Source organism: Panthera pardus, unplaced genomic scaffold (genome assembly GCF_024362965.1).
Source record: "Panthera pardus isolate Hobbes unplaced genomic scaffold, ASM2436296v1 HiC_scaffold_8, whole genome shotgun sequence".
Taxonomy (NCBI): domain Eukaryota; kingdom Metazoa; phylum Chordata; class Mammalia; order Carnivora; family Felidae; genus Panthera; species Panthera pardus.
Genome location: NW_026527013.1, coordinates 45,441,719 through 45,467,497, shown reverse-complemented (window position 1 = coordinate 45,467,497; position 25,779 = coordinate 45,441,719). Strand labels below are relative to the sequence as shown.

At 38.6% G+C, this 25,779-nt stretch overlaps 1 protein-coding gene across 7 annotated transcripts in view; it reads right to left on the bottom strand.

Moving 5' to 3' along the window:
- The window catches only part of LOC109254642 (contactin-4), an 893,345-nt gene that overhangs the window by 57,718 nt on the left and 809,848 nt on the right, over positions 1 to 25,779 (bottom strand). For all 7 annotated transcript variants that reach the window (XM_019428738.2, XM_019428734.2, XM_019428733.2 and 4 more), the window contains one exon: positions 9,536 to 9,663. In XM_019428738.2, the coding sequence (XP_019284283.1) occupies positions 9,536 to 9,663 (128 nt within the window). The remainder of the gene's footprint in view (positions 1 to 9,535; positions 9,664 to 25,779) is intronic.

The following is a 25,779-nucleotide window of genomic DNA, read 5'->3' as shown; positions in this document are numbered from 1 at the left end:
GTTTGTAATAGACCAAACTTTCCTTTTTGGAATTGGGACCAAATGCTGGCTTCCCCCATGGGACCATCTCTAAAATAAAAGGAGATGGATGATTTAACATACACACATACACACACACACACCCTTCTGCTTCTGGGACAGCTTGTCCATATAAAACCAACCAGTCTTCATGACAAACCACAGGAAGTTCTGATATTTAGGAACAGAAGATAAAAGTGTTTGATTTTACTTTCCTTTTAATTTACTACACAATTAGCCATTTAAAATCCATTTCAGCTTTGGAAATTATAAAAAAGAAAACATACCACAGCTGAAAACAAACCACATTGATCTTTAAACATTTTATGAACTGAAAAGCTCAACATAAACCATTTCTTTCCTTCAGCGGGAAACAGCTCTATGGCAAGATATAAGATGACAGATGTAACCTAAAAAGATATGCACAAGAAAGAGACGGACTTTTATTTATGTATTTGAAAAATATATAACTTTAATAATGCTGGGGATGGGTTCAGTAGTGGTAGCAGAGGTAGGCCAGAGATCTATGCTTTTTAATATCAACTTCCTCTCGAGTAAGAATTTTATCACATTAATAGCTAAATCATACTGATTGTAAAAGAGCTGAAATGAGGCAATTAGTACGGCCTATGACAGCCATGAAGAATGAAACATGTGAGGTTTTCAGTGCAAGCCAGATGGATATCTTCAATATTCTTCTTATTATCTGCTTGTGGTAATAAGTTCAATTAAACTGAATCAGAACAACACAAGTCTCTTTGAATTGCCGGAAAAGAAATTAATTATGTGCTTCACATTTAATGAAGCCAAAGAGTCATATTCTGTTTGCCTTTATTGTTTGTTTGTTTTATTTATTTTGATTGCTGAGTATTCATTAGGAACTAAACCATTTATTTCATTCTACAGTAGAGATTTTTCTTTAAAAGACAATTTTGGATTAAAAAGGTTAAATATCATTAGCAATAAGGTTTTTATCTATTCTGTAATATCAGGAGGAGAGATAGAAAGTTGGATCCACTATCTGAATGATTTTGACTGTGATATCTTACCATGCACAAGAATTCTGACCTGGCATTTCTTTTTAATTTGAGATATTATACATAGATGACTAACAAAAACAAATCAGCAGTACTCATATTCCCATTTCTAGAATCAGCAGTCTCTAACATTTTTTACAGCCTTTTCCCCTCTGAATATACATGAAAATTTTACCCAAGTAAAATATTGCCAATATAGCTTAAGTCCTTTCATATATCCTCTCTCCAGATCCCTTCTCTCACAAATACCATGAGTTAATTTTTATCCTGAACATGTATTTTTATGTTTAAATATTATATGGTATGATTTCCTGTTACTAATTTTATATTAAATCATATTACATGCATTATATGAAATAATACCACATGTATTATTCTTTAATTTGTTTGTGTATTTTTCCCTTGTCATTACAAACAATGTAATGAACATCTTTGCAAGTGTACCTCAGAACATGTATAATTTCCTCTAGAGCAGATACCCAGAAATGGAATTCCCAAGCCACGGAGATTGCACTTTTTTTTTTTTTTTAAGGTTTATTTATTTATTTTTGAGACAGAGACAGAGCATAAACAGGGGAGGGGCAGAGAGAGAGGGAGACACAGAATCTGAAACAGGCTGCAGGCTCTGGGCGGTCAGCACAGAGCCCAACGCGGGGCTTGAACTCACGGACCGTGAGAACATGACCTGAGCTGAAGTTGGATGCTTAACTAACCAAGCCACCCAGGCGCCCCGAGATTGCACTTTTCAATGTTATCTTCTCTCTACGGTGTCTCTTCTAGTTTACATTCCTACTTATAGTGAGTGTATGAGTACTGTCCACACTCTCATGAACAAAAGGTTTTCTTGATGTTTATCTTTTGCCAATTTCATATGTAAAAAATCCTATCACACTTGTGCTTACATTTGCGTTTTTCTTATTAGCAATCTAGTAAGATTGAAATTTTATTCAAAATCTTGGCCTGCAGTGTGTCTTTTATATCAAAAGCAAGAATGTGAAGCCTGCCTAGGCATAGATGCCTTCCTATGAAAGGGCAGAGTTGGCATAGGAACACAAGAGTTACGGGATTACTTCCTAGGATGAAGAAGACCAAAGATAAAGAAATGATGGCAGGATGCAGTCGGAGTAGACTGTCACGGTATGCAATCTTAATAAAATTAAATCTTAGCATTACAAAACGTGAGAAGATCTTTTACAGAAAGTATTGGGCAAAAGGGGAATCATTCTATCCATGATTAATATTGCTAAAGGCACACTATTTGCTACGTCCATGTGGCCCTCATTAGGGCTCACAGGAATGTCAGGGGAAATATTACACCGTTTCATCAAGGTCTTGGCTTCATGTCTTGGTATAAAGAGTTCCAGGTTATGTTATGCTCTGTGAACACAGGAGGAACAAGAGGCACACTTATCTAACTTTTCTTTAGGATTCTCCTATCTTACTTAACTGTTGCCAACTCCACTGTGGCAGGTCTCCATATCTAACAGGATCTAGTATTGAAATACTCTGGCCATTGTCCTTCCACCAGGGGACCTAACATAATTAGCATTTAGCACTTCTAACAACAAACTTTTCCTACTCTGGGTGCCTTGGGTCAAAATTCGTGTTAATCCTATTAGAAAGACCCTTAATTATTGCCTAGAAATAATTGGTTCCAGTGGAAGACACTTAATTAGGTTGAAATGTATTCTGTTATAAGGGCCCAATGTTAAAAGCTTTTGTTGTGGGTTAGCAGCCAAATGTCATTGCTGGTTACTGATTTCTGATTGATCCCCAGTCAAATATGGATAAAGCCTTGAATAATTTTACATAGAAGATGTGGGCTGTTTCAAACTCATTTTCAAAAAAGGTTCCAAGTGAAAAGACTCTACATTATTGTGTCAGTCATGGTATGCATGGATAGGTTGATATTTCTCAATGTCATACAGTTAAAAACAGATGTATTTTACATGGAATATTGTAGAAATGTTGTAGAAACTCATTGGTGTTGGTAAGAATTTCCTTTCTGTTATATGTATGTGTTTGATAACATCTTTTCTTCTAAATGTAAATAAATTCTTGACGGGTTGGACATTGAACATTCTGGGAATGAAAGCATCAACTAAATGTTCATTAAGCCACAGAAGCGTCTTCCCTTTGCAGGAATGGAAAATGAGAATTTTCTTGTTACAAGTATTTGAGGTCTTTTTTTTTTTAATTTTCTAACATTTATTTCTTTTTGTGAGATAGAGACAGAGCACCAGCCGGGGAGGGGAAGAAAGAGAGGGAGACAGAATCTGAAGCAGGCTTCAGGCTCTAAGCTGTCAGTACAGAGCCCAACCCGGGGCTCGAACCCACAAAGTACGAGATCATGACCTGAGGTAAAACCCGATGCTTACATGACTGAGCCACCCAGGTGCGCCCAAGTATTTGAGGTCTTAGTTAAATTCTACTGAGAATCTTTTTTCTATCAAAGATAGTTAAAGTTCAATTTTTTTTTTATTATGAAAGTAATTCTGTGCACTGACTAGAAAAAAAATGTAATCTGGAAAACAAAAATAAGTGTTTTTATTTATTTTTAATTTTTAAAAATTATTTTATTTCTTGATCTATTAAGAAATATTTTAAAATTCAGATGAAAACAGGGTAAAAAGTGTATAGAGGGCACCTTAAAAAGAAAAAAACAAATTGTTAGTAAAAGAACAACCTGCAGCCAGAGACATGGGTAAACTAAATGTGAAACAGTTCAAATGATTTAGGCTGGTGACAGTGAAAAGTTCAGGAAGAGATAAGTATCTTGATAAACCCCAGTTGACACATTTTGTGCTTTAGGACTCTCCCTGGCCTAATTGTCTGGTTCCATCAGTGTGAGGCCTTCTCATTCCTTGAGAATCAGATCGAATACATTGTTCTAGTGTCTTCCAAGGGTTTTTTTCTCCTCTCTCTCAATCAATGATCTAATTGCCTCTCTGGATTTTTAACTTATATCCAAGTACTAGGTCAACCCTTTTGATACTGGGGTAAGGTTAAGGTCTTGTGAAAGAACTAACCCCACCAATTTTAGCTTGTAATCAGACTCAAGGGGATGTCAAAATTCCCAGTACTGCATAACCTGGCAAGGCTATACCTCAGACCAAGTATTGAAGATCTGTCTAGGGAAATAAAAAACTCATAAAAGAAAGGATCAGTAAGTTTTTTTTTTTTTTTTTCCTGGAAAGGGCCAAATAACAAATATTTTAGGTTTTGCTGGCTAAGAGGCAAAATTGAGAAAATTATGTAGGCAGTTATATATTATATGGTTTTCGTCATGATTGTTCAATTCTGCAGTTGTGTAAAAATAACCACAGTCAATATGTAAACAAATGACATGGCTGTCTTCCACTGAAACCTTATTTACAGACTCTGAAATATGAATTTCATAACATTTTCACATGTGTGAAATTGTTATTATTCTTTTGAATTTTTTTCATCCAGTGAAACACGTAGAAACCATTCTTAGCTCCTGGGCTGTACAAAAACAGATAGCTGGCTTTGGCCCATGGGCCATCATTTGCCAACCCCTGAAAATATAGCATATATATCAAGATCAAGTAGGGTGCTTATTAAAAATGTTTTTTTTCTTTATCCCTAAAGACTTAGATTTATTAGTTTAGGGCACTGGAAATCTATATTTCTGCTAAGCATTCTAATGAACTTTCACTTGCGATGCGGCATATGCAAAGTTCTTTGATGTAGGACAGAGCTTCTCAAAGTATAGTCTGGAATCACCAGCTGTAGACTTACTCAAGGTCATTTTGGTTGTGGTTCAGCAAGATAACTATGATAATAACATCCACAGCTTAGAGCCTTGCACTTCATTTTCATGCCTGGAGGTTGTCAATAGGAGCTAGGGTTGCTATAACCATAGTTATCTTGCTGAACTACATTGAAGACAAATACGCTAAGTTGCCCTTCTTTAGAGTGCTACTTAAAAATATCTCTCATATGAAACCTGTACAGCAAAGACACTGTATCATGCGAAATGGCATGCCTTTTACTCTGCTACAGAGATAAAAATGAATTAGTAAGTACAATATTGCATGCAAATGCAGCCTGCCCTCTGTATAGTTTTTAATGATGTCGACAATTGCTAAAGCTCATCTTGGTTGAAAGGTCAAATATTATGCTTTCTGGTAGGATTCAGGGGTCTGACATGAGAACTGTTCTTGTTTAAAATTAAACAGCAAACCAAATCCCAAATATACTATAACTAGCTTAAAAAATAATATCAGTAAAATTTAGAAATTCAGATGATGGGATGATAATCAAGAGCCCCCTGGGCACCTGTCAGAATTCTGCAGTTTGGAAGCCTGCTCATGCATAATCTGAATATTTATCCATTTTATGGTTGCCAGCCAGAGATTTATTTTAAACCTCCTGTACCTGCTGTAGTGGATTTATCCCTTCCTTCTCCCCCACCCGCTTACTTACTGACCCTGTGTTTGACACTATCTCCGGCCTCCCTTGAAAACACAGTGGTGGGGGTGAGGAGAAAGAGAATTGGATTTTAAAAGCATTGTTAATGACAGAATTATTATAAAAAGGTTAGGGAAGATGTGTTCTGATGTCTGACCTTCACGGTGTTTTAATCCTACGTATGAGGAGATCAAAACGAATACAAGCACATTTTAAGGTTAGAGAACACCTTCTCTGATAAATTAGTCCCTTTGTAGACCTCAAAATTGAATTAAAATACAGCGCTCAGTCATATTTCAGGCTAAACTGTTACATTTACATTAAAGGTACAGGGCTGAAGCATTATGATGTGCGATTCAGTACTTGGCACAGTTCACATGGAGTTCAGAATGGTTTTCTCTGCCTTTATCGTGCTTTATGGGGCAGATTTCTAAATTGCATTTCTCGGTTTATGTTAATGTCCTTCACAGCGACCTGGTGGTCTGGATGCCCCTATGCACACACATGTACTTCCCATTAATGCTAATGGGAGTCAGAACCAAGCAACGGGAGATAAATGTTCTCTCAAATACCTTCTGACCTTACCTAAAGTAACAGGATTGCTAACTTCTGTGAACATATGGACCAGATAAAACTCATATTTCTTTTTTTCCCCCTTCTCACCTATAAGAACAATAAAAGAAGCAGAGAACCTCTGCAGAAAAACCGACTGCAATGGAGCACCACCAGCCAAGCCCAGAAAGAGTGTGGCTTTTAAACAAACGAACTCCCCCTGGCAGGGAGCCAATGACCCCAGGGCTCATACCTACAGATCTTGGCCTTCCACTTTCACAGGCTACCAGGCTCTTCCTGCCACAGTCTTTTTCGTTCCCCCCTATATCAGGACATTTTAGTTCTTAAGTGTTCCATGTGCCTCAGCAAAACAGGTATTGATCCTGTCATGTGTCCCTCTAAATCCTTTCCTTAAGTCCGCTAAAACTATCCTGTAAAATGCCAATGTACCATCTTTCCCAATCTTCATATCCCATCTTTATGATTTTATGTATTGTCTCATAATAATAACACATACTTAACATTTTTCTTTATACTGGCTCACTTCTTTACTTAAATACATTTTATTTTTTTTTAATTTTTATTTATTTTGAGATAGAGAGAGAGAGCAGGAGCAGGGGAGGGGCAGAGAGAGGAAGAGAGAGAGAATTCCAAGCAGGCTCTGCACTGTCAGCACAGAGCCCTATGCAGGGTTTGAACTCATGTACCGTGAGATCATGATCCGAGCCAAAATCAAGAGTCAGATGCTTAACCGACTGAGCCACCCAGGCATCCCTTTACTTAAACATATTTTAAAAGGAGGTTTGTTTTTTTTTAAATCATTGCCATGAACGGAAAACTAGTATTTTCCTAATACACATTGTAAGAAACAAATTATTGAAAAAAAACAAAAAACAAAAAACAGTGAAAGTATGAAGTCTAAAACTGTCTCTTACACTATACTTGGGGAATCACCATTTGCATTTAAGGAGAAGTCTAGAAATAAAGTATTTAATCTCTTTAAAAAGGTGGATGTTCCTACCTCAGCAACATTTATATCCACCCCAAACATGGGGTGGATATGGCATATTTCATAACTGGTTTATTGGCAAGTTTTGTGCCGTGATTTGGCACAAGACAAGCATCAGAGAACCATCTGGATGGATGGGGATGGAGTGTCCTGGGACTGGTTGTATGGCTGGAATATGAACTCTAATGGGAAATACAGGACACTCCTTTCTGTCCACCATCTTGAAAGCCAAGGAAATCAAGGCTTATCAAACGCAGGACATAACTTGTAACCACATATAAAAACATCCCAAAACAGCAATATAGAACAGCAAAAAGTAGTTTCTAGCCTTAGGTGTTTATAATCTTTCACATTCTCGGGCATGTTTTTGATGGCAGGTTCAGCAGTTCTCTTTGCTAATTACTCTAATGGGCTGGTGGTGGCAACTTCAAACATGTTCATTTCAACAAGATTCAGAATGTATGTGCAGCCATTTTATTCAAATATAAGCTACAACAACAAAACAACCACTAATATTTCCTGAGTGCCAAACATTATGTTAAGCACTTAACATGGATTATCACAGTCATCAAAACAACTCTAAGAAGTCGGCACTGCTATTATCCCAACACAGGTTAATTATGTAGTCCAAGGTCACAGAGCTAGTAAGTGAGAAAAATGAGATTCAAAGCCAGATCTCTCTGCCTGTAAGCCCAGTCTCTTAATCACTACCTAAGACTACTGCCTAGTACTCTCTTGTATCTCTATAACTAGCAAATAATCTATAATTAGGTCCCAGCTCTGCCATTAACCAGCTCTGAAACCTTGGGATTCCTCTTGGTCCTAGCTGATCACTGTTTCCTTCTGCAGCTGAGAAAGCCATAAATTAGCAAAGACCTCTAGCTGGAATTTTGATTTACAAATATTATCTAACCTCTTTTTCTCTTTGCCCTGTGAAACCAAGTGCACACATAGTCTATGCCCATGCTATTGCTCTGAGTGATTAATTTACAGACTGAAATAGTGGAGTTAATCTAAATACAGATTTACTTCTGACTCTTGGTCTTCCAGTTTTTCTGTGTACTAGATAAGTATGTTTTGAATAAAAAGCCTTCTCTAAATGGTAGTATCTTTCCAATTTCCAATGACCCCAAAATAGGCAATTAGATAGTTGTTATCTTTCTTCTTCTTTTTTTTTTAATGTTTATTTATTTTTCAGACAGAGGAAGACAGAGCATGAACAGGGGAGGGTCAGAGAGAGGGAGACACAGAATCTGAAACAGGCTCCAGGCTCTGAGCTGTCAGCACAGAGCCTGACGCGGGGCTCGAACTCACGGACCGCGAGATCCTGACCTGAGCTGAAGTCGGCCGCTCAACCGACTGAGCCACCCAGGCGCCCCTTATCTTTCTTCTTTAAATTACAATTTAGATAGATAGAGAGATATTTTTATTTTTCTTAGGCTATCTTACTTCACAGAAGGAGCAACAAAGAGGAAGAAGGAAATAATATGATGTGACCCATCTATATCTATTATACAAAAATATCTATTTTATAAAAACATATTATAGAAAAAGAAAACAGAATTAAAAATATTTCCTAGTACAGGTGTCCTGGATTAACACTCCTCTTCCACTACTGGTGACCTTGAGAAAGTCACCAACCTGAGCCTTATCTTCCCCAGTCAGATCATCCATTGCCGAGATCCTTTCAACTCAAAAATTCTATGACTCTATAAGCCATGAAATAATAGAAATGCAAATAAAATGTAAATTAAAATCTCATACTTTGCAATTTAGTACTTTCAGCCCATCCCATCAATCGGGTGATAGAATAGACTCATATCATGTACTGTGCTAAGGGCATAAAGGAATTTGTGTCATATACTACAAAGCACCCAGACTAAGGTTATGTGGAAAATTTTATTTCCTCAAAACCGAGAGGGTTGGCAGGGTGACTAAAAAAGCACAGAGGTGATCAAAGCCCTTTATTGGTATAATAATCCATATCCATATCTCTGAATAACCAGAATAGCTCTTTTAAAAATAGCCAATGTCATTGTTTAAACAATGTTGGCTAAAAATAGTATTTGAGTCATGGGTTTTTAATTTGTTAGCACAGTGTTCCTAGACATGAATTTCAAATCTACAGAGACTTGAAAGAAATTTAATTAAAGGATTGAAGATAACATTAGTTACAATAGTATAATGGATACAATGGCTGTAATTCTCAAAATTGTATTGGATGATGCTGAAATAAGATAGCCTTTCAATCATATTCATTACCAACAGTTCTCTAAGAATCATTAATCATATCATGTTTGGCATGATGTATTAATTTAGCAACACAGTAATATCTGTACATGTTAAAATGAATGATGCCACTTCTATAGATAGCAATATTAGAATCTGGCTCCCTAGACCACTCAGCCATCCTGACACCCGAGATGGCAATACTAGAAATGAAAACATGTATATCAGTGTATGTGTTCTCTGGGTTAGTCATTACCTTTTACTACCAAGTTTCCAGTACTGCTAGCAGTTCCAAAATGGTTAGTGGCTACACAGGTATAACTTCCAGCATCTGACTTAGTCACATTGACAATTCTGAGGCTTCCATCTTCAGAAATGGTAATTCTGAAATTAAAACAAACCAAAAATGGTAAGTTTAACTCATATGACTAACTGAAAATTATTTCCGTCATCTTTCAAACTCTAACTCATGGCTATATCACTTGATAGCCTCATCTTTATTTAGGGTATTTATCTATAGACACATAAATATAATTAGGATATATGACTTATTTAGCACTTTTAACACTTATCTTGGTAAAATGATCCCAACATTCTGTTGGAATAAATTAGAAACATTAGATAGGTTGTAACCATTCTCTGTCTTCGGCATCTCTAACCACATTATGCATAGGGAAGGCTTATTGTAGATCACCATTAGTCTTTATTTATTTATTTTTTTAAGTTTTGAGACACAGAGACAGTGTGAGTTGGGAAAGGGCAGAGAGAAAGGGAGACAGAGAATCCCAAGCAGGCTCCATGCTGTTAGCACAGAGCCTGATGCGGGGCTTCAACCTACAAAACCATAAGATCATGACCTGAGCTGAAATCAAGAGTCGGACGCTTAACCAACTGAGCCACCCAGGCACCCTTCATGTTAGTCTTTAAACAGCTGAGGTATAAGAAAAAAAATCTCTTGATTAGCCACTTCATTTTCATTGAAAATGTTTTCTTCTAAGGGTGCCTGGGTGGCTCAATTGGTTAAGCGTCAGACTCTTGATTTCCGCTCAGGTCATGATCTTGTGGTTTGTGAGATTGAGCCCCACATCAGGCTCTGCACTAGCCCAGAGTCTACTTGGGATTTTCTCTCTCTCTCTCTCTCTCTCTCTCCCTCTCCCTCTCCCTCTCCCTCTCTCTCCCCTCTCCTGCTAGCATGCGTGCATGCACACTCTCTCTCAAACTTAAGGGGCACCTGGGGTAGCTCAGTGGGTTAAGTGTCTGACTTCAGCTCGGGTCATGCTCTCACAGCTTGTGGTTTTGAGCCCTGTGTCAGGCTCTGGGCTGACAGCTCAGAGCCTGGAGCCTGCTTCAGATTCTGTGTCTCCCTCTCTCTCTCTGGCCCTCCCCTACTCACGCTCTGTCTCCTCTGCTTCAAAAATAAATAAACATCAAATTAATTAATTAATTAATTAACTTAAAAAATATTTTCTTCTAGATGAGTGGCTTAAACTTAAATGAGCTATTATTAGGCATATTTGCTGAAATATGTCAGGCAATACATTTTTAATGAAATGCAAGAACTGAATTAAAAATAAATTAAAATATCCCACAAGATGGTATGACAATGGCAGAATAGCAAATGGGGATGGCACATCTCAGGGCCCACAATTTGTGACAAATATCTACCACCTGAGAAGGAAACACATTCACTGAGAGACACAAAACTGGAACAGGAAAGATTGTAGAGAACCCTGTTTTCAACAGAACTAAGCAGCAGAGGAAGGTGCAGAGATGAACAGGACACGTAGCCTGGCTGGGACACCAGTCAGAGAACTAAAAAAAATGTACACAGGTGGCCCATTCAAGGTAAATGTCTGCTGAACCTCCAGTTTATCCTTCAAATTCACCCATTTCTATCTCTTCTGCTTCTCCCTTCTCATCTACTCTATCAAAACAGCCTCTTATATGATTTGCTGTTTTTACTCTTGCCCCTCAGATGTATTATTATTCTTCAGTCAGTGATCAGGTGATCTTTTAAAATATAGATCAGATTACATCTTCTCTCAGGCTTAAAGATCCTTCTTTGCACCCCAGTGCACTCAGAATAAATTCTGTTCTATAACCCAGAAGGATCTGGCCTTTGCCTTTCTCTTGCCTACTTGATTTCATTCCAATCTTTCTATCCTTCAATGAACTATAGGCACACTGGCCTTCTGAAAGTCCCTAGAGCGCCTGGGACCCTTTCCCACCTCAGGGCCTTTCTATCTGCTGCTCTGCCTACCTTTACACCAGGACATAGCTACCACCTTCTCACCCTCTCATGACCTCAACTCAGAGGCAGCTCTTTTCTTACAGACTCATATCTCTAAAGTGGATTTGTTTTATTTTGTTATTCTCTTTTTTTGCAGCCACTTTTTTTCTTCATCTCAAACACAATCTAGAAGTCTTGATTACTTGTTAGCTGTCTTACCACATGGCACATGAGCTTCTCTGTGGGCAAAGACTGTGTTTATCTTATGACTTAACCTCTAGGAACTAGTGCCTAGAATAACCTGTAGTAGATGCCTTGTAAGTATCTGCTAAGTGACCGAGTGAATAAGTAAATAAATAAATATCCTAGGAAAAAAAATCAGTAATGTTATAAGAATTCAGAGTGGCTAAACCACTGTGCACTCGTGCTAGCCCTAATAGAGTTCTTTACAAATATTTGAAACAAGGGGTCTAGATTGGTCACAGCTTCACTTAATAGAATTTTTGGTTAGTCATTTTAAAACCACAGGTGAAGATTAAAATATACTGGTTTGAAAATGCTCTATATACTTTTCATGAAGGCCCTTAGGGATGGAGCAGCTACAGATTTCCTGCTGACTCTCAGGCTGATAAGAAGGTATGAAGGCAGACGCACCCTATATAGGATGTTGGAATCAGAAGGATGGGTGTTCTAATTCCAGTGCTGTCAGCTCTACCTGTGTGATCAGAGGCAAGAATTAGGTAAGATAAGATCAGTGGGATTTCTAGCACATTTCCTGGTATGTACTAGGCAGTCGTTTTGTTGCTGTTATTCTTTCGTCTTTAAAACTGTCCTCCTACTTAGTTTTTTGTGCATATGGGAAAAATGGGACATTCTCTGAACATACTTTTCCTTAATATAGTAATTAAGTCAGCCTGCTTTTTGCACTCCAACTACTATATCTGACAAACTGAGGTCAATACACAAATGAACTGAGTCCTCCCAAATCAATATATAAGAGGCAGACAAGGAGGCCCTTTATTCATTCACACCATAATACACACATAACAGTTGCTCAATAAAGATCATATGATAACCCATTAGCCCAAGAGCAGATGTACTGATAAAAATAGAGTGGTGATTAAATCCTAATTCCCTCAATAATCACAAAAATAGCTTTAAATGAGTTAATCATACTCCTATTTATAAAACGATTCTCTGGAAATTGTGAAATGCCAACATAGAACATCTCAGTAAGGAAGGTGACATTTGTGTTTTGGACATGGAGTCATCTTCCATGAGGTAACATACGTCTGGAGCATATTAAACACTAAGGGGTGAGGTGACTCTTTCAAAGCACAAAGGCCTGTTAATAACTTTACCATTTCAAGTGGTAATTTCCAAAAACCTAAAACCACTGCCTGTATCATACTGTTTAATGCCAACAGGATATGAATAAGAAAACAAGAGTTTGTCATCAGATCACCTGGTCTTAGCCTTGACTCTGATTCTTGCTAAGTATATGACCTGACCCAATTACTTATGTCCAAGCTAAGGTTTCTTAGCCTTGGCACTAATGACATTTTAGAGCACATAATTCTTTGTCCTGGAAGGATATTTAGCACTATCTTTATCCCATACACACTGCATTCTAGTCGTTCTGCCTCTCTTCCCAAGTTGTGACAATCAAAGATATCTCCAAATATGGGTAAATGTTCCATGGGGGGCAAAAATCATTCCCAATAGAGAGCTACTGGTCTACATCAGTTTTTCTTCTTCTTCTTTTTTTAATGTTTGTTTTATTTTTGAGAGAAACAGAGACAGAATGCGAGTGGGTTAGGGGCAGAGAGAGAGGGAGACACAAAATCCGAAGCAGGCTCCAGGCTCTGAGCTGTCAGCACATAGCCTGACGCGGGGCTCGAACTCATGAGATGTGAGATCGTGACCTGAGCCAAAGTCAGAGGCTCAACCAACTGAGCCACCCAGGCACCCTAGTTTTTCTTCTTTTAATGTCACTGGTTACTATGATGATTATCTTCTACAATGAGATACGAGAAAGGTTCTATTAATTGTAAAGTGCTGTATAAATGTTTTTTTCCCATTTCCCACTGTCCTTTGCATCCCTGAATCCTTAATGATGGTATATCCATTGCACCCAATGGATATAAAAGGCACCCAACATATTGTTGCTTTCCAGCTATGGGACCCAGCTAGCTCTACACAATCTTTCTCAAGGCTCTCTTTGCCCCTTATACTCAAAGCTTCCTTATCCAATTTCCTTTAAGCTTTGTTAAATGACAAAGTAATTTTGACAAACTAACTACTCATTTTTAATATTTCAGTGCCTGACATTGGTTAAGTGTTTTAATATCCCCCCATGCCCCATTTTTTTTTTTTTTTAACAAAGAGGTAAGAACTAAGCCTCCAAGACTTAAACTCTGGACAATGGAAAAGGTGAGTGAGGGAGATAATTTGTAGAAGGAGTAAATTTAGTATCTGTCATTAAATTATATCCTATTGCTGTGACTGTTTATTTTTCCTAGCTATAATCCAAATGTGGATATAACATGGAATTTTGGGAGATTGAACCACCTTCTTTTTTTTTTTTTTTTTAAATTTTTTTTTTTTTTAACGTTTATTTATTTTTGAGACAGAGAGAGACACAGCATGAACGGGGAAGGGGCAGAGAGAGAGGGAAACACAGAATCGGAAGCAGGCTCCAGGCTCCGAGCCATCAGCCCAGAGCCCGACACGGGGCTCGAACTCACGGACCACAAGATCATGACCTGAGCCGAAGTCGGACGCTTAACCGACTGAGCCACCCAGGCGCCCCGAACCACCTTCTTATCCAAGCAATATAGTGTGCTGATTGAGAACATAAACTCTGAAACTACACTGTCTAAGCACAAATCAGCCTCGTGCCACTTATGAACTGTGTGACTATTATCTTCGTATGTAAGTGTCCTTATTTATATAATGGAATAATAAAAGTAACGATCTCCCAAGGTGTTATAAAGATATGCAGTGCTGACACCAATGCCAGGAACTTGAAATGTGCCATGTAAGTGCACTAGCCAAATATTCTGTAAACTAAAATTCTGTAGCCTCCTAAATCCATTGTTTCAGATATTAACAAAGGACTGTGGTAAGGTTAAGACTACTACCAAGTAGTTCTGCCCTTCTGAAATCCTATAAAACATTATTATGCTTAATGAGGCATGTGGGCAACATCAAGTAGTTACAGAAGGGGATGAAAAATTGGACTCATTTATTCAAAGATATCTACTCAACACCTCCTGTGCACCAGGCCTACATAAAGCAGAAAGACCTTAGATAATTACGTACCTAGAAATGATGTCAATGTGTTAAATACCGTAACACACACATTTCTATACAGGCATACTAGGAAGGGCACTGCGTTTGCTGGTAGGGAATCTGTTTCCCATGCTATTCACAGTATAAAGATAGGCAAGGACCAGGGCCTGGCCAATCAGGAGACCCTGTTCCCCCGTCTGCAGTGATTGGCTTAGGGCTAGGCATGCTAGCAAAACCAGGAGCTATTTGAGGAAACAATCTCTTTCTATTGAATGATTACATTTGGAGATGGAAATCTAGAACTGTTAGCAGTCATCCTACCCACCACTGGAAGCATGACTTAAGGAAGTCAAGTGAAGACAAGCAGAGACCAGGAGGCAGAGAGAGAGAGAGAGAGAGAGAGAGAGAGAGAGAGAGGAGAGAACTTATGACCTCTTTGAGCCCCTGTTTCTGATCATGGCTAAGCCAGAAGCTTCCTTTGGATGCCCCAGTTACACAAGGCAATAATTTAAGATACCAGAAATTTGGTTTTAATGCCTTGCAATTGGAAGATCCCAATATCTTAGAGAAATTAGTGAACTTGTTCAGGAGATAGTGGTAGTGAAAGTGGAGAGGAGAGAATAAGTTCACCAGATGATTTGTTGACAGCTACCTCTTTAGAATTTGTTGCCAGAAGACTGGTTAACTCAATTATAGAGGAATGACCATGTATTTCTGAGTCTGAAAAAAGTGACCTGATCTTCTTTTATATACAGCTGTATCATACACTTTTTGCTATTTATTTCTGCAGATAAAGTATACAAGTATACAATGACTTGTTGCTTTGAATTTATGGGATTTTTGTAAGTGGGTAATTAGCATAAAGCTAGCATTTGTCCCTGGGGTGCTAATTTAGACTAACGTGAGAAACATTTGAAATATAACTCAACACAAATGTTTAGATACTTGCTTCCTTTCAATTTGGATTCTATACCAACTTAGAAAAAGAGTTTTTTGACTAATATTTCTATATTCATTTTTTCCATGAATATAGTGCCTGAATCCAATCCAAGGACAGTTGTATTTTTACGTTTATTTCTTGATGAGATTTCAAAGTTTCCATTTCATTTCAGTTTTCCTGTTTCAGACTATTGACTGACCCATAGCTATTAGCTTGATAATGAACTCTGAGCTCCTTCTAATACTCATGAATAGTGATAGAGTTAGATAAAAGGAATTGAAAATGTAGATCTGTTCCTGGCTTAGAACAGGTTAGCCCTGACCTACCTGTAGGCTCCTTTTAAATCATTGATAGTATCAGAGAAAAGTCAAAAATGATAAAGCAGCAGGTAGTAAAAATAAAGATGTGACATAGGACTTAATTTTCCCTACATGAAAAAAGGTCATCTAATTCACAACACAGTAAATTGCACATTGCATAGAGAAGCAGTTATTCCTCCACTTCATTTAGAGATTTCAGATCCACAGAGGATAGGAACATATCTGGAATTATGAGATAAATTGAATCTTTCTTTCTTAATATGAGGCCCTGGGTTATGGCCATTGAAGAGCTGACCTTGTCAGTCCTATTAATCAAAACCAGTCTGGGGACACTGGACCTTTAAAAATGCTGATCCTTTCTTTTTGGGGGCTTTAGTAACGGATGACAAAAGCTGCCAACTCCACAATATTCCATCACCCTAAAGAGAAGGGTTATCCCCAGATGGTGACCCATGATTCTGAAAGCAGTTCTGCAATGGAAGCCCAATTGCTGGTGATAGACGAGGCGCATCCTCACCTGTCTGGAAACACTCACTTTGTAAGTAAAACCCTTTAAGGTACAACTGAGAAAATCAGTTCTCCCCTCCTGCAAAGGAGGGTATTGGGGATTAATAATTTCCTTTCAACCACACAATGGAGGGTTCAAACTGTTAACTTTTTAAACATGTTTATTTATTTATTTTTGAGAGAGAGTGAGAGAGCGAGCACAAGCAGGGGAGGGGCAGAGAGAGAGGGAAACACAGAATCTGAAACAGCCATCAGCGCAGAGCCCGATGTGGGGCTCGAACCCACAAACTGTGAGATCATGACCTGAGCCGAAGTTGGACACTTAACCAACTGAGAGACCCAGGCACCCTCTGTTAACTTTTAAGCCCTCTTTAACATGTATTTATTTTTGAGAGAGAGAGAGTGAGCAGGGGAGGGACAGAGAAAGAGGGAGACACAGGATCTGATGCAGGCTCCAGGCTCTGAGTTGTCAGTGCAGGGCTCAATGTAGGGCTCAAACTCACAAACTGTGAGATCTTGACCTGAGCCGAAGTTGGATGTTTAAACGACTGAGTCACCCAGGTGCCCCGAGGTCATCTTTAATAGTGTTAGAACACGGACAAAATAAATCACTTAAAATCATGCATAGTTAGGGGCGCCTGGGTGGCTCAGTCGGTTAAGCGTCCGACTTCAGCTCAGGTCAGGATCTCGCGGTCCGTGATTTCCAGCCCCACGTCACGTCGGGCTCTGGGCTGATGGCTCAGAGCCTGGAGCCTGCTTCCGATTCTGTGTCTCCCTCTCTCTCTGCCCCTCCCCCCTTCATGCTCTGTCTCTGTCTCAAAAATAAATAAACGTTAAAAAAAATTAAAAAAAAATCATGCATAGTTAAAAAAATCTCAAAGGGTCATAAGAGGCTTCTCTTTTCTCTTACACATGAGGAGTTCCAGAAAACACATTTGCTATTTGAAAGAACAGATTTACACATTACAAAAGAGGTTAACACTCCTGGAGGGCTAAAATATATTCTAAAGCTTGAAACATAGTTACTATAAGTACTGCTACTTCTGAACTCAAGCCAACAGGCAGAATGGTGGAGATGTCATAGGATTCCTAACCCCAGGGGCTGACAGTGATGTACTAGAATGAGGGCAATTAAGTCACACATCCCTAAACCAGGGGTCACTATACCTTAAGACCCAGTATCTGGCTAGGCACATGTCAGCCAGGCAGCTAGGGCCTCATTTTTTTTTTTCAACGTTTTTTATTTATTTTTGGGACAGAGAGAGACAGAGCATGAACGGGGGAGGGGCAGAGAGAGAGGGAGACACAGAATCGGAAACAGGCTCCAGGCTCCGAGCCATCAGCCCAGAGCCTGACGCGGGGCTCGAACTCACGGACCGCGAGATCGTGACCTGGCTGAAGTCGGACGCTTAACCGACTGCGCCACCCAGGCGCCCCACAGGGCCTCATTTTTAAGTCAAAGGAAGGACTGCCTAGCTACAGATGTGTGTGCATCATTCTGCATTGAATTTTTTAATTTTTTAATTTTTTGCGAGAGAGATCATGAGGAGCGGGGGGCGGGGGGGGGGGGGCGGGGGGGAGAGGGAGACACAGAATCTGAAGCAGGCTCCAGGCTCCGAGCTGTCAGCACAGAGTCTGACACGGGGCTCGAACTCGTGAACTGAGATCATGACCTGAGCTGAAGTTGGATGCTTACTGACTGAGCCAGCCAGGTGCCCCCGAATTTTCTTTTCCAAATAATTCGGAGATTTTCTTTTCCAATTTTCTTTTCCAAATAATTCGGAGATTTCATGTAAAAACCCATTCCTAGCTAGTTGTGATTAATGGAAAAATAGGATACTACCACACGGCACTCCTGTAGGGCACCAGTGAGCTGGAGGGGAAAAGCAGTAGCTCCTTTAAGCAGTCACTAGACTTTGTAGCTCCTACCTTGGCTCCAAGAGCTCATCAATGTCTCTACCCTATTCCTGCGGGGTTTTGAGATCACTTTAGATTACTTTAAACTATCACCCTGTGCTGAGTAAATGGAACAGGGCTTTTGGGTAGCCTTTAGGCTACAGGCTACATTTTCCTTTTTGGATTCTCCCCACACCAGAAACCCCTCACAGACCAAAGCAAGGAGCAGGAGGGGGAACAGGGTATTATATTAGTTTTCTCTGGCTGCCATAGCAAGGTGCCACAAACTGGGTGGCTTAAAACAGCAAGAATTTATGATCTGGAGCCTAGAAGTCTGAAATCAAGGTGCTGGAAGAACTGGTTCCTTTTGGAAGTTCAGAGGGAGAATCCTTTGCCTTTTTCCTAGCTTCGAGTGACAGTCATTGGTCCTTGGCATTCCTTTGTTTATAGATGTATCACTTGAATTCTTGCCTCTAACATCACATGGCATTCTTCTTGTGTGTCTCTTGGCATTGTCTTCCCTCTGTGCACATGTGTCTATATTCAAATATCTCTCTTTTTACAAGGACACCAGTCATTGAATCTGGTTTGACTTTATCTTAACTCAATTACATCTGCAAGGTCTTATTTCCAAATAAGCTCACCTTTTGAAGTTCCTGGTAGACATGAACCTTAGGGGGATACTATTTTTTTTTAATATTTATTTTTGGGGACAGTGCGAATGGGGGAGGGGCAAAGAGAGAGGAGCAGATGATCTGAAGTGCTGACACCCTGATGTAGGGCTTTAATTCACTAACCACAGGATCATGACCTGAGTCTAAGTCACCCAGGTGCCCCTAGGGTAATATTATTTAACCTATACAGTATCAAGAAAGGAAATCTACCATGACTGTTGACATGGGCTGAGGTAGCAGCTTCAGAGCCTACTCTACAGGCCTAGAGGTTGGGAAGAGCATGTGATGCAGAGTGTGTCTGATTCCACGGGCCTAGCACCCCGCTCATGCTCACCAGCCAACACCCTCTCATGCATGGGGCCTGGTCCTTTTCCCCAATAGTAGCTACATTTCAAAAGACTTGAAATTATTGTTATTTAGGTGAAATATTAACAGTCAAATGTGCAGTATAAAGGTCAGTTTTGGTGTAGTAATGGATACTGTATAAAAATATAAAAGTCCAATAGAAAACAAAAACTAGGGCCTACCTACAATTTCAATTTCTTCTTTTAATTGATCCATTTTTTTAATTTATAATTTTGTTTAATTTTTTTTATTTTTTAAAATTTACATCCAAATTAGTTAGCATATAGTGCAACAAAGATTTCAGGAGTAGATTCCTCAGTGCCCCTTACCCATTTAGCCCATCCCCCCTCCCACAACCTCTCCAGTAATCTTCAGTTTGTTCTCCATATTTATGAGTCTCTTCTGTTTTGTCCCCCTCACTGTTTTTATATTATTTTTGTTTCCCTTCCCTTATGTTCATCTGTTTTGTCTCTTAAAGTCCTCATATGAGTGATCCAATTTTTTTAATTTGTTGGACTAAAGTAGATCTTCCATTCAATCCTTTTTATGTTGTTGTTACACAGGCCAATTAATTCTTATTTTGATATTAAAATTATAGTCAAAATTATATAGAGGAGGTCTATACCAAAATGGCAACATACAGTTTTCTAAGAGGTTCTTTATGAAAGCCATCTTGTTTGTGAGATAGGCACTGTCTTCACCTGTCCTTGAGGCAACGGCAGTACAACAGTTTTACAATTTCAACACCTATGAAACAGTCTAAACTTGGAAGGAATGAAGCAGCAATGAAGAGCCCTAGATAAAGATTTGTATATTCAACCTATCAACTGGAGAATTAGCCTGTGACCAACAGAGGTGAAGACATACTGACTTGGCAGAGCTATTCCTGGCTTTGTGCCAGTTGAGAAATAAGAAAAGCCTGGAAGATGAACTGGCATTGGTGTGCTATAGAAAACAGTCAAGAAAACCAACCCCCTCCCCCCAAAAAATAAAAACAAACCCAAAACCAAAAAAAAAAAAAAACCCAGCAAAACTTTGCTCTTAAGGAAAAACAAAAACAAAAACAAATACTTGTTTTCATTAGAATTTGGCTATCTATTTTAATAAAATTTAAAGGTATTTTCACTTTAGTATTTTTTGTTGTTGTTGTTTTGGTAATAGTTCTGTGTCAGCTTGACTGGGCTAGGGGATGTTCAGATAGCTGGTTAAGCATTATTTTCTCTGAGTCTTGAAGGTGTTGCTAAAAGAGCTTAGCAATGGAATTAGTACACTTAGTAAAGAAGATTGCCCTCGCCAATGCAGATGAGTATCATCGAATCCTTTGAGGGCCTGAAAGGAAGGAGGAAGGGTGAATTTGGTCTCTCTGTTTGAGTTAGGACATCCATTTTCTACTGCTTTGGACATCAGCGCTTCTGGTTCTTGGAACTTCGGAGTTGGACTGGAGTTATACCCATCAGCTCCACTGGTTCAAAGGCCTTGGGAATCTGTCTAACTCACATCACAGGCTTTCCTGCATCTCCAGTTGTCAGACAGCAGATTGTGGGACTTCTTGGCCTCCATAACTGGGTGAGCCAATTCCTATATATTTTCTTATATATGCTATTGGTTCTGTTTCTCTGGAGAACCCTGATTAAACTTTTCACTGGGATTTGCCAGAGTTTACATACTGAATTTTAAAAGATACATGGAAATTCTCGGCCTAATGGAGACAGGGAATAATCCTTATTTATACAAAGACTGTGCAGTGGATACAGAGTCAACTGAGAGCCCCAGAAGATGGCTTTTCTCCCCATCTTGAGAAAAGAGGGTTTTGGATTATGAATTTAAATGAAGGTCAGTGGGAAGATCCTTACTTCAAGGGCAGTTTCAGGCCAACCTGTCATTGATCTTTCTGTGTAGTCTCGGTGGCAGCAATAGACATTGCTATTGAACAGACACCTTGGTGACAAAGTTCCCTTAGAGATAATTTGCTTTCTGTCGTAAGATTTGAGTTTAATAAACCACTGAACAACCTGTGTATTCCAGTCTGCTTGAAGAACAACCAGCAGTTCAGATCCTATTATTGCCCTTGCCTCCAGCACTGCTCGAAAGAGACAATAAAGTTGTGTTTGCTTAACCTGGTCTGATCCAACTTTAACTTCCCCTGAACAATAGTTTTAAAAGCTTCGCAAAATAACCCAGAAGGGACTGTCTTCCCAGGTATAGTTGAGTGTTTAAATCACAGAGTTAATTGTGGAGGTAATTTTAATTACTCTTTGTGACACAGTGTATGGACAGATGTGGTAAACATTTTCCTTGGGTGGATATGACTTTGAAATTTTCTTTATTGACATTGTAAGGAAAAAAACACCCCAAATACCATGTTTGGGGAAGAAAGAAATAAAGGACATGTTTTTGTCTAAAATTTGTTTCTTAAATTGCTACCTTTAATTTATGCAGGATCTGCATCTCCATTAATACAAGATTTAGAATTCCTTTCTTCCAGAACTGTTATCACCTGAGCCAATTTCAATATAAATCTATAGGGCATTGTGAAGATGAATGGGGTAGGGACAGAAAAGTAATACAATATTTTATTCTCTACACCTCTATGTGTTTTTATCAAAGCATCATAATAAGTAATATTACTTGTATAATGAGAAAAAATCTTATTATTAAACTACAAGGTACTCAAAATGTTTTATATAACAATCTCTTAGGACACCAGAACAGCTAGTAAAAGAATAATTTAATAGCAAAGTGAAGGTGTCTTTAGACATAATTGGAAACAAAGAAGACATGCACAGAAGCAGACCAGAAGACCTAGAGGGATGGCTGTAAGTACTCCACGTCGAGTGTCGTGCATGGCAAGGTACTGAGAAAGTTTATCAAACGCCTATTTCACACTACTGGGTGCCGTTGGATGCTTGCACCATTATCACATTTAAACTGCACAGTAATCCCAAGAAGCATTATTATCCCAATTTTTCAGATGAGAGAAATGAAATCTAGGAAAGTGAATCAAAATGTCCAAGGTCAATGTAGTCAGTAAAGAATGAGGTTTCAAACTAAGATCTCACTACAAAGCCTGTACATTTTCTACCATGCCATCCCGTGCTGTTGTTGGGTGTAAGAAAGAAAGAAAACAAGAGGCAAAAAACATTATAACCACATTTAAGAGGATTTCCTTAAATTTGCCATTACACCTTTGCTTATAATTAAATACATTTTTTTGCTTTCTAATTAAACTTGTCAAAATAGCCTTTTCTAATATTGAGAAATATGTGTTCACACTAATGTGTGAAAGCAGAAGCAAAAGTAAAGAATGTATAAAAATATAAGTTGAAATTGTAATCATAGACAGTTCCCTTACCCCTAAGTAACTAAAATGCCCGGAAGAGAATATTAATTATTCATTAGAAAGAGAGGCCCACTATAGAGATTATGCAATTTGGTAAGCAGGGGACATTTCTACAATACAAACAGCAATACTGGCCATGCTACAAAAACATGTCATTTTATTATGGACGCAACTTTCAACCCTTTGGGAATTGCAAGATCATGGTCTGTTTGTTTCAACCACTCACCCCAGAACTTTATAACATTTCTAAGTGAGGAAATCAAAGTGGAATCTCTTACCTCCTGCATGTTAGTGACAGTACACCATAGTCAGGGTCCAGCTAAAATTCTCAAAGGCCCTCCCTACCTTGAACACCAACTGCGCTTAGTATTTTTGCCTTCTGCAGAAGAACAGAAACTCAGGATTGCCTTGCTGGTCATTCAGTACAAGCGTTCCTGAACACCCTGGCATGCTCCTAATTTCTGCCCTGCTCATGTACTACTTGAATCCTTGAATCCTTGCCCCAGTGTTTGTTAGATTTGTGACTCAGGAAAGTCTCTTAACTTCTCCAGATTCCAGCTTTGCCATCTCTAAAATGAGGTCATAATAATAATACATCTATTTCACAGGTTTTTTTGAGAAGGTTACATGTGAAAATACTTGTGAAACATTTGTAGCTGTGGTGGTGCATAGTAAGCACATAATAAATGTTAGCTGCAATGATCATTCTTATTATTATTGTTTTGTGCATTATCATAATTAATAGTATTTTGTTTAAGTGGCTCAAAGGTTAAAATTAAAGTAACTGAATAAAGAAAACATCATATTGCTACTATATAGATAGAAACCAGTACCACTCGCGATATATACCAACCATAGAAATAAATATGGTAAAAACATACCCAAGGTATTACACTCTAGTTGGGTGTGGTTATCTCCCAGGATATTGAGCTAACAGTCTGCTTTTTATTTGGCAAAGGGGTATCACCCAGGGTTTCAAAAGTCTTCATACATACTAGGACCAAACTGACTTTCCCTTGTCCTCAGAGGAGTAAAAATGAACTATGTGATTCACTGCCATTTAATGTCTGTATACCGTGAGCTGCCTGAGATTATCCGAGTACTTACAGACATGCAAGTCTTCTACTTTGTTAAACACACACCTATTTCAACCATGCTCCCAACATAAAGCTCCTTTTACACAATGAAGACAAGTGGGCCATCAAACTGTGTTGGGCAGGTCCCATTATTGCAAATTCATGACATTTTGAAGCTGTCAGATCTACTCACATGGCATTTATCACATACTGCCAATATCCCATCACCCCACCTATCCAAACAATTTCCAGGCATCAGGGTCCAAGTCTTAGAATTCATTCTATTGCCTTATCATTTCATTTAGTCCTTTATATACAGACAGGCATATAGTAAATATGTTGATTACTGGGTTAAAATTCATTTAGTCTTGACAATTTGAGAGAGACTGGTGCATACCTCTTGGGATAAACACCCTAATTTCTAAGCTTTTTTGGTGGGTGGGTGGAAGTCAGAGATCTCTTTAACAATCAGAAGTCATTTATACCATTATCCACTACCCCTGCCCCTGCTCAAATGCAATTATGCACATTGTTTTTCAAAGTTTAGAGTTCTCCTAAAGCCTCTCCATGTCACAAAACTGTAAAGAGAAATCACTGTCCTGGAGTAAACAGAGATGTCACCAAAAGTTTGATTCATGAAGGTGCGTAAAGCTATATTTACTGTTTTCTATAAACCCCGGGAAAAGGACTCTATGTGCTGAAGTTAATACTTGGGTGTTTTTTTTCCCATGGGGATTATTTGTATGTGCTCTGTACCTTCAGGTCTATTTTATATAGGAGAAAATTTCCATGATGAAGCCAAGTCCTTGTAGCAATCCTCTCTTCTCTCAACAAATAAGTAACCAAGTGTCATGTGAAAAATGTAGACAGGGACCTGGGTGTTGTACTATTTTTTCCCCTAGATGAAAAAGAAAGCTATTTCTTTTCAAGGAAGAGCCTTTTTTCTTTTCAGACAAACCAGCTAAAGAGAACTATAAAATCACACAGGTAATGGGTTTCAATAAATAATTCTCATGATGACAGAACATTTAAGGAATTGATATATGTGTCCTCTCCTATTTAATAGCCAAAATCTGCAAGGACCTTTTCTTAATTCCAAGGGGAAATCGATGACAGAAAAAGTGAAGAACTTAAGAAAGGAGCAGGAAGCTCTTATAATTAAAGGTGTCTCGGTTGAGGGGCGGAACACAGTAATCTAGATATGACAGTGATAAGGGGAGTTTGATAAGAATATATGGGGAGGGGTGTTGAAGAGAACAGATCACTGTGAATATTACCTAGTTAGAGTAAAAAAAGGGGGGCGCAGGATACTATCTGAGCATATTTGTCCTATGTATGTATAAAAAAGTTTTCTGGCAAATCCTTCCCTAATAATCAGATGCCACATTTCTTGGAAAATTCAGTAATTTCGTGTAAATGTTAAACTCAAAGGAATAATGAAAAGAATATAGTAATCCTGAAAATACTGATAACCTCAAGCAACAAATCAAATACGCTGCAATTATTTTCAAACTGGAGATCTCTCATCAGGTAAAGAATTAGGCTGGTTAATATTATGCCCAACAAAGTACACTTTGTTGCTTTGTTGAGGTGTCCTAGATCTCAGGCCAAGTGATACAGAATTGTTAGACATGTTTGCCTTGGGTTGATGCTAAAAGTCAGACAATTACTTATGAGAAGCGTTATTTTAAGTGTTGTGCCTGGGAGTAAGTGAATGTGTGTGTGTGTGTGGGGGGGGGGGGGGGTCCGAAAATAAGAAACAGAGAGATTATGAACACTTACAGCGATATATGAGCAACCTGATGCTAATAGCAAATTCATTTTTTTTAAATGAGGTAACCTTAGTAATAAGTGATTTATGGATATTCTCTGTAGTGG